The following is a 9,253-nucleotide window of genomic DNA, read 5'->3' as shown; positions in this document are numbered from 1 at the left end:
TCTCTCTCTGACACACACTCTCTCTTTCTCTCTCTCTCTCTCTAGGAGCAGCTGAGGCAGCTGGCCTCCCTCCAGCCACCTCGAGGAGGAGTCCGAGCCCCAAGCTTGGCCTCTCCAAATGAGACCGGCTACATCACCCATCACCTCATCTCCCTGCAGTGCTACCAGCTTAGTGTGTTGATGTGGAAGAGGAGAGATGGTGTGTGTCTATGTGTTCATGTGTGCTTGTGTGTGTGTGTGTGTGTGTGTGTGTATACTTCACACCTTTTTCCCTTTTTTGCTATCTATGTCTTTCTCTTTTTTTTAACCCTGAGCGCAAATGCATCCTTCACCTGAGTGCAATCGTATGAATTTCTCTACAGTTATGGAGGGGGATCAATGGTACAGGTACTTAGTAAGCAGCCCTGGTTGGCGCAGTGAAATTGTCCATTTAATCCAATTGAAATGGGGGCCTCAAATCATGTGTGAAAAACTGAAATGAAAGCATCCTCTGAAATAGAATATGCTGGAGGTTCATTTCCAATTGCTTGGGTTTTCACCTGCTACGTGAAAAGCATGAAAACAATTTGTTGACATGGTATAATGAATTAGTTTATAAGACTTTTTTCCTCTACCCACTTTAGATTGAAGTTGGATAAGGATTACTGATCACACAGCCTTTACCCATCTGCTGAGATCCCACTGATTTAGTCAAAGGTGGATTGTGCGACTGAGAATGGGTGAAGAAAGCAATTAACAGTGATACAAATTAGTGATAAATATAAATACATAGTAATACAAATAAATAAAGGAACAGCCAATCAATTGACAAAAAGATATTGCATCACTGTTAAAGATGGTTTAAGCTTCATTACTTCTGTTTTCAGTTTTTCTTATTCAGTTTGTCTTCTGCTTTTGTCCCAAGCATTACCTAAACAAGACCATGCTCCTCTGTTTTATGAGGTCATGAGCTATATGTATGTATGTAGCATGGGGCTGACATATGGACTATTATACACTCTTAAAACTAACTTGCGGTGTTTTTAACACATCTCTGTGTCCAGATAGGGACAACACATTTGTTTTAAGAGTGTAGGTGAATTTAGAAATTGATTGAAATAGGCTACAGAAGTGTCTACAGAGATTTATTCCACTGCTTGGTTGAATTTCCCATTGTCTTACGTAATTTAGAACGACCATTAACCGTATGTTATTTGCACACCTATGAAGTAGATCCATTTTTTTGGCCGTATCACACTTGTATATTAATTCGCCGAACTCATTGTGAAGTTTAAATAAACTGTCACGTTGCATCCGAGCTGTAAAATGCAGACGTTTAGAACATTGCAACATTGTAGCAACTAACGACTGGCCTTTGGCCGTAGCAACCATCCATTTAGAACTAGTAACGGCAGTTTGTCCTGCAAGTTGAGAAATTAGTTGATATGTGTCGCGTGTATGTCCACGGTGGTCGCGTCGGGGCCGTTTTACAACCTCGACCGTGCATTAACTTCTGTGAACAGACCACCGTGTCGTCCATTATCCCTTACGTATTAGTGTATGGACCAGTCTCTTAAAGTCATTTTAGGTGAAACTAATCGCTGTCCTTGGGATCCCTGTCAAGATCCAATAAAGTTGATTATGTACATAAACAACTGCTAAACACATTTAAAAATATTTAATGAATACACTGGGATTTATATTCTAAAGGCCCCAGAAAATGTGTCCAGAAACAGCTGGGCCTATAATGAATCATCCATGGTAACCTTGGAAAGCATGAGGTCCAATTCACACAACAGGGAGAGAACACTAGTGTGATATTTGGTCTTTTGTGGCACAAAACTTAGTGAGTCAAACAATGTCCAGAACAGCAAACACGTTCTTCCACACTGGGTACTGCAATTTAGCCTTTGATTACGCAAGGCGCTTCCATGTGTAGTCTTTTCTAAATAATATGGCATGGCATGAACATTTAAAATAACTTCTCTGATTACAATTTCTAGACTGTCACCCCAACAAGAGTTGTAGGCCTATGTGCAGCGCCAGCAAATGATAGTGTGTTGACCAAACACAGGAAATATGAGTTCATTTGAAATGCAGTGGTTTCAGAAGGCCTGCAGTGGCAGTCCTCAAATCACTAATACCCCAGTTTGCTTGGGGCACTTAACATGGCAGCACTTTCATTTCAGAGTGCCAGGGATTCATATTGATTTCTCCACAATATTCATTTATTGCTGTAGTTTTAAAGGGGAGAGGGGTGTCAAGGGTCAGTTTTGGGCAATAAAACATAATTCTATTTCCCTTCATTCATTCCAGAGTTCCTCATGCAAAGTCAAAAAGTAAAATGATACTGGTCCACAATTTGTAAAGCACCTTCTAGTGCTATATACTGTATATATTTAAGAATGCAGTACTTGGTAAAAACTAGAGTATTTGGTGAGTCCAATGGCCAAGTCCGAGTCCAAACATCAGTGAGTCTAAGACAACTCCAAGACCGTAAATAACGTATTGAGTCAGAACTCGAGTACTACAACCCTGGATGAACCCTATGATATACCCATTCATCACTTACATATTTTACATGCTTTTCCAAACAACAACCAGGATCTATGTTAATTGTATCTGATCAGCATGCATTTCATTTCGCCTTAACTGCTTACCACTGTTATACACAACAATGCATCTTATTATTCAGTTATAGCAAAATATGAGAAGGTGGGGTTGAATCATGCAGATGGGGTGGTATGGATGTCTACTGACATCTAGTGGTCCTTGGAGCTACTACAATACCTGAAAATTGTGCTACAGTGTTTTGGTTTGTCACTGCAGCAGGGGCGGACTGGCAATTTGGACATTCTGGAAGAGTCCAGAATAGCTGTCCATCCAACGGCCATCGGCCTGGCTCAATGTTTCATTTAGCTATCCAAACAATGGAAAGGCTACAGTGTCACCAAGATTAACAAATGTCACTACTTCACACCACACATGCCTTTTTGCACACTAACTTTTCATTTTTGCTTCCTTCGATGTACCGGTAGGTTATTTTTGATAAGTAGCCTAAACCAACACAGGGACGTCATATACTGTACCGTTATGGTAAGTGGGGGTCTATCAATAAATGGCCTTGAATGTCTGTTCATCTTCATGACTAACAGGTGTATTTTTCTGAATTTGTGTTTTTCAGATTTTCAGGTGAAATGCTAATAAAAAAAATAGCGTATTGGCAACTGCAACAGACACTCAAGGCCATTTATTGATAGACCCCCATTTACAATAATGGTATAGATGTCCATGTTGGTTTAGACTATTTATATGAATTAGGGCATGAAGCAAAATAATATTTTTGTAAAAATATTCTGAATATGATACTTTCATTGTACTGAGACTGTATCATGATGGACAACTACAGTAGTGTGTGTGTGTGTGTGTGTGTGTGTGTGTGTGTGTGTGTGTGTGTAAATGGTAGTGGGCCTATTTGGAAGGATGTCCAGGGCCTTTTTTTAGTCCCAGTCCATCCCTGCACTGCAGTCACACACAGAAATAAGTGTTCACATTTAGTCAAGTGCCAAAAGAGAACTGACAAGAGCAACCTCTCATTCCCAACAATCTAAACCCCAGCAACCTCTCATTCCCAACACTCTAAACCCCAACACTTTAAACCCCAGCAGCCTCTCATTCCCAACACTCTAAACCCCAACACTCTAAACCCCAGCAGCCTCTCATTCCCAACACTCTAAACCCCAGCAACCTCTCATTCCCAACACTCTAAACCCCAACACTCTAAACCCCAGTATCTGAGTCTCTGTGCTGTCTCACCCTCCTGTTCTCACAAAGAAACTATTCAGCAGGTTAAGAACAAGGACAAGATCTCCTCTGACGTTCATGATTGAAGGGACAGAATGATGGGCTAAAAGATCAAGCCGATGGCTAAAGTGGTGTGACCCTTCTCTGATAGCTTTTGTAAAGGCATTATGACTGAAAACCTAAAGCCCATCACAAACAGCCAGCGATGCGACAGTCAAACGTGACGGTGGAATTCTGTTCATCTCTTTACTACACACACTACTGGCGACGCAATCCTCACCCATCGATTCAGTGGAGATACACTGACCAGACAGCTGTTTTCTATTATGATGTATCAAATCGCCCTGAGGAATAGAATGGGGGCGATTAGAGCGATGTGACGGCGGTCGTTCCACGTGCCGTATGCGTTGTCCCATTCTCTTCAATAGATTCTATTCAATTTTGCCGGTCGCCTGCCATAAATCGCCGCTGCGTCTCCGGCCGTGTGTGTAGGCCTTAAAGTGTGAAAATTGATTCTGAAACAGACTGCTGACCAGTGGTGCCTGATCACAGCCTAATCTAGTGACAACATTCACTATCCCAGGGTCACTTTTACTGAAAAAGGTCAGATTTTGAAGGTGAGAAACTACCCTCCTTTCTGCCTTTAATGGTTTATGATTTCTAGTAGAGTATAGTCAAGATAGAGGATGATTCATTTAGGCCCCAATTATATAAATAATAAATTCTTCAGGGGGATTATTTTGGGCTTTAGGAAAATAGGAAAAGCTCCTTCAGAAACATAGTTCTGTTAAATCCTAGTGATTGTGGCAAAACACCAGTGTTTGGAATTCAGAACATGTTGTCATGGTGTGACACAGTCTGACAGCAGTTTAAAGATGTTGCTTAGGAACCAAACTTTGTAACTCATAACAGCTGGCAGGGGAGAACCTCTGGCATATCTCAGTAGTTTATCTGCTTGGGAACATGAAACGCAAACACCATGCGGCTCATAAAGGCAGGAACTTCACCTCCAAATCAGTCAAGTCAGTCAGAGCTAATGACGAGCACAAGCCCAGAATAGACAACCAATCGTGTTATCCTGATGAGAACCTCACCTGTACGATCTGCTATGCTATCTTCACTGATCCTGTGACTCTCAAGTGCAGCCACAGCTTCTGTCAGGAGTGCCTTCATCAGTACTGGAAGGACCTGGATGTGTCCCTGTGTCCCATCTGCAGGAGAGAGTGCTCAACTGAGGAGCCCACACTAAGCCTGGCCTTCAAGAGTCTCTGTGAGTCTGTCAAAAGACATAATAGAGCTGGCCATTCAGACCAACTATGCCCCTTGCATGGAGAGAGGCTGAAATTGTTCTGTTTTGAAGACGAGCAGCCCATTTGTGTTATCTGTTACACATCAAAGATGCATAAAAACCATGCGTGTTCTCCCATTGAGGAAACTGTGTTAGACTTAAAGGTGAACGCTTTTTTTCCCTTATCACAGTAGTCCTGAAATAATTATTTAGAAAAAGTGCATGATGCATATCAGTTGGCACTATGTTTAAATTAGGTTGAGATTTCAATGAAAGCTATTCACAAATGTTGTTTTGTCATGCAGAGGGAAATGAGAGATGGAATTTCCACATTTCATCAAAGCCTGAAAATCCTACAGCAAACAAAAAATGACCTCCAAAACACTGCCACTCAAATACAGGTAATCTATGGACAATAAATTGATCAATACGATAAATTATCCTTGTACAGCCGTCTTATCTTACCATATGTGTTTCCAGAACCAGGCACAATATTCGGAGGTACAGATCATTCAGGAGTTTGAAAAACTTCACCATGTCCTCCGCAAGGAGGAGGAAGCCAAGCTTCTGGCCCTGAGAGAGGAAAAGGAGCAGTTATGCAGACACGTGGAGAACAGAATCAAAAAGGTTTATGGAGAGATTGCTACTTTGCTAGAAACTATCGATACAGTAAAAAGGGAAATGGAGTCCAACCACATCCTTTTTCTACAGGTAGGAATTAAATGGTTAATGGATTAAAGTTAGTTGTCAATAATGGCAGTGGTCAAGTTAGATGTCAATAAATAACCAGGTTTGTTTCTTTTTCAGAAATACTATTCAAATGCATACAGGTATGTCACATTCTGTCTGTTGGCCATTTTTACTGCCTAAATGAAATACAGACTCAGAGTAGGCCTATGTGTTAACTGTCTTGCAGACTCAAATGTACAACACCAGAGTCAGAGGACTTGTCAGGTGCCCTAATGGACAAACACATTTGCTCTCTAAATCACAAGCTATTGTTGCCATCATTTTATTCAGATGGTGAGTGCTTAGACACTTTGCTTAGACACTTTCCATCGGCATAATGTATTATCTTAAAAAAATGTTTTTAAAAAAAATGTGAGACAGGTGTATGAATGTCTGTTTAGAAGACACACTAGAAATCTCTGTTTCCGTCTCATCAGATGTTGGTTTCAAACATTTTATGCTAATTATTTTCCCTTTAGGTACAATGACTCTGGACCCAAACACAGCTTCACCCAAGCTCATTATTGCAGATCATCTCACTTCACTTACATATACAGAGGAGAAGCAAACAGTACATGATAACCCAGAGCGGTTTCAAATTGGCGTACTGGGATCAAAGGGCTTCACTGCTGGTCGTCACAGCTGGGATGTTGAGGTCGGTGACAATGACAATTGGACCCTTGGAGTGGTGAGGCAGTCAATCAAACGGAAGCAGCTGCTGAAAATGCAACCAGTGAGTGGATTGTGGAGCATACGCTTCATCAGTGGGAAGTACAGGGCTGGTGTCAAGGCTCGGACCGAGCTCAAAGTAGCCGAGAGACCTACAGTCATCAGAGTCCTACTGGATTACGAGCGTGGAGAGGTGTCATTCTCAGATCCATCTGCAAATATGAGTTTGTACAGCTTCACTGATGTGTTTACCGAGGAAATGTACCCCTACTTCAACAGTACAAGTTTGAAATGTCCACTTCGCCTGTTTCCCCTAACAGCCTGATAAAGCAAATGAACTTCATTTTTGTATCACTACAGTAAATAACTAAATGGATGTTGAGTGTGAAAGTTGTCAAGATCACTTTAGTTGGAAAACCATTTATCTTTAAGTCTTTCTTTTACATGTGCAAACTCCATGCTGCTGTGGCAGTTCTACATTGAATTACAGCCAGTATACGTTATCAGAACATAAATAAATACACACTATACACATAAATATATACAATCAGATATATATAAAATGTAACAAGAGCAGAGAGCAACAATAATATAAAATATTAAGAATATACAAATAAAATATAGAATAAATGTTCTAAATAACACAAATCATTCATCACACAAATGTGAAAACACACTAAAGAGAATCCAATTATTACAGAACAGAAAACACCAACTAAAACCTGACCTTTCTGGCCTTCCTTGATGCAAAATCATCAGTGATGTCATCGTATGAAATACGCTCCCATACTGAGTGATTGAATCTGATGACGGCAAGGCCAGTGAGCCGTTCCTGGGACATGGTTGACCTCAGGTACAACTTGTCATATGACTGTCCGGTGGATTCCTCTGCCTCCAAAAGTCCCATAAAATGTTCTCTGATATGGGGCTTCTCCATCAGTGACACCACTCTACTGACCACTGACAACTGTTCTGTGTGGCTTATAGGCTATCTGGGGTGCAGTCCAGAAAAGACAATGGTCACTGAAATCCATTGGGAATACACAACTATGCATATCATTATGAGGTGTATTGGTAAGAATGAGATCTAACAGGGATGAACAACTGGGTATGTTCATATTAGGTCATCTGGGTTCTGCGATCATTTGGTAAGATGAACTCATTACACACATGTTTTAAGTCATCAGCTGCTGGAGAGATCCAGTCTAGGTTAAAGTCCCCTAAAATGACAGCTTCAGAATTAACCAGATAAGTGAATTGCTCTGAGAGACTATGTAGTGCATCGGGATTGGCAGAGGACGGTAAACAGCCACAATAACCAGAGAACAGCCACCAAGTTTTACTCTAATGGCTAGCCTAGGCCTAATAAATGAAACTGACCCAGGACAAGTGGAAACTCTTACAGAGGAACTTAAACTGTTTCTAGCATAAATAACCACGCCACCACTCCAGTCATTAACCAAGATTCTGAAATGACAATGACGTCAGGGTCAGAGTCATTAACCCACATCTTTAAAATGTGCATTTTTGGCTCCTAGCATTTATGTAAACAAAACCAAGACCTTTAGCGCGCTATCAGTTGCCATGTTTAAATACAAACTCAAAGTTTCCATTTCCATGAATTAAATTATATGATTCGGCTGGGGTGTACTATGTTCTGATAGCTACAAAGGTGATTTACTGGTGTTTATTTTCTAAGGGTACTAGTTATAATGACTTTATTTCAACCCCACACCCAGGCTGCACAATGTAACTGTTTTCCAGACATACTGTACAATTTGAAGTTTATCACAAGGCACCAGGCCAAGTGTAAGTGATTCAGTCGAGATTATACCCTGTTATCGGCAAAGATGATGTAGGCCTCAATATCTATATATTTTCAAAAGATATTTGGTGAGGTATGGGGCTACAGCAATAGGACTTAATTTCCCACTTGGGAAAACTGATTGGTAGCAACGGTTCACCATGCCCAATAAATATACACAAAGACAACATCAACAGTAACAACAACACTCTAAAACATAGTATAGGACAAGCACAGTGAATAGAAGCTCCAGAGCAAAAGTGTCGGAGTGCTAAAAGTGCATCATTGAGTACTGGGAAACAGAACACACAAATTAAGTGTTGAACACATATGTAAATATGTACAAGGTGCAATACATGCATCCAGATTACTATGTGCCATTAAGCATCCAAATTGCCCTATAGGGGTAAAGGAGACCCAGTGCCTCTTGGCACCCTACAGACAGAAGTCCTGAAACGTGGACCTGAAGGCAATCATTTAAACTCCCTCTGGAATGGATGAAGGAGCCCTCTCAGGGACCTGCCAATCGCAATTGTCCAGAAGCATTTGACTTTGACTTTGACTTTGACTTTGACTTTGACTTTGACTTTGCATGGCATGACCCATGCTACCCATTCTGGTAGAAGTAACATGGGATTAAAAGCACAATGTGTTATCAAAAAAAATAACTTATTGCTGCCTCACAGTTATTTAACTTGAGTACTGTATGTACTCCTATTTTAATCTTAATCTTGTGTTTAGTACTGTTTTACTCTTTCTGTGGTAAATTACAGTTATTTTTCTCCACCCAGTCTTTTTTCAGAGGGTTTTTCCATTTAAACTGCATGAGTTGAATGAATCTACTCTTGTTTGTTCCCAGAATTTCCTATGCTTATCTTTTCTTTCTACCCTTCTTAAGAACAGATAATATGATGCCACATTACATTTCAAATTAAAAACTGCAGCAGTAAATGTAAAAGTAGAAAACCGTACATTTCATA

The 9,253-nt window shown here is 40.5% G+C and overlaps 1 protein-coding gene across 1 annotated transcript; it reads left to right on the top strand.

Annotated features, from left to right (window-relative positions):
• The first annotated feature begins 4,678 nt into the window (after positions 1 to 4,678).
• LOC121697659 (nuclear factor 7, brain-like) lies at positions 4,679 to 6,859 on the top strand. The gene is made up of 6 exons (XM_042079286.1): positions 4,679 to 5,235; positions 5,377 to 5,472; positions 5,552 to 5,782; positions 5,879 to 5,901; positions 5,988 to 6,094; positions 6,280 to 6,859. Exons 1-6 carry the CDS (start codon positions 4,747 to 4,749, stop codon positions 6,792 to 6,794), a joined length of 1,461 nt encoding a protein of 486 aa, XP_041935220.1. The 5' UTR covers positions 4,679 to 4,746; the 3' UTR covers positions 6,795 to 6,859.
• Positions 6,860 to 9,253: the final 2,394 nt, after the last annotated feature.

The sequence above is a fragment of the Alosa sapidissima genome, chromosome 22 (assembly GCF_018492685.1).
Source record: "Alosa sapidissima isolate fAloSap1 chromosome 22, fAloSap1.pri, whole genome shotgun sequence".
NCBI lineage: Eukaryota > Metazoa > Chordata > Actinopteri > Clupeiformes > Clupeidae > Alosa > Alosa sapidissima.
The sequence above is the reverse complement of the archived record's forward strand: the minus strand, read 5'-3'. Positions and strand labels throughout refer to the sequence as shown.

Excerpts from the sequence above, each read along its gene's own strand:
- LOC121697659 (XM_042079286.1), top strand. The coding sequence starts at position 4,747 with ATGAAACGCAAACACCATGCGGCTCATAAAGGCAGGAACTTCACCTCC. Across the intron at positions 5,902-5,987 it reads TACTATTCAAATGCATACAG|ACTCAAATGTACAACACCAG; the intron begins GTATGTCACATT and ends ACTGTCTTGCAG. Across the intron at positions 6,095-6,279 it reads GCCATCATTTTATTCAGATG|GTACAATGACTCTGGACCCA; the intron begins GTGAGTGCTTAG and ends TTTTCCCTTTAG.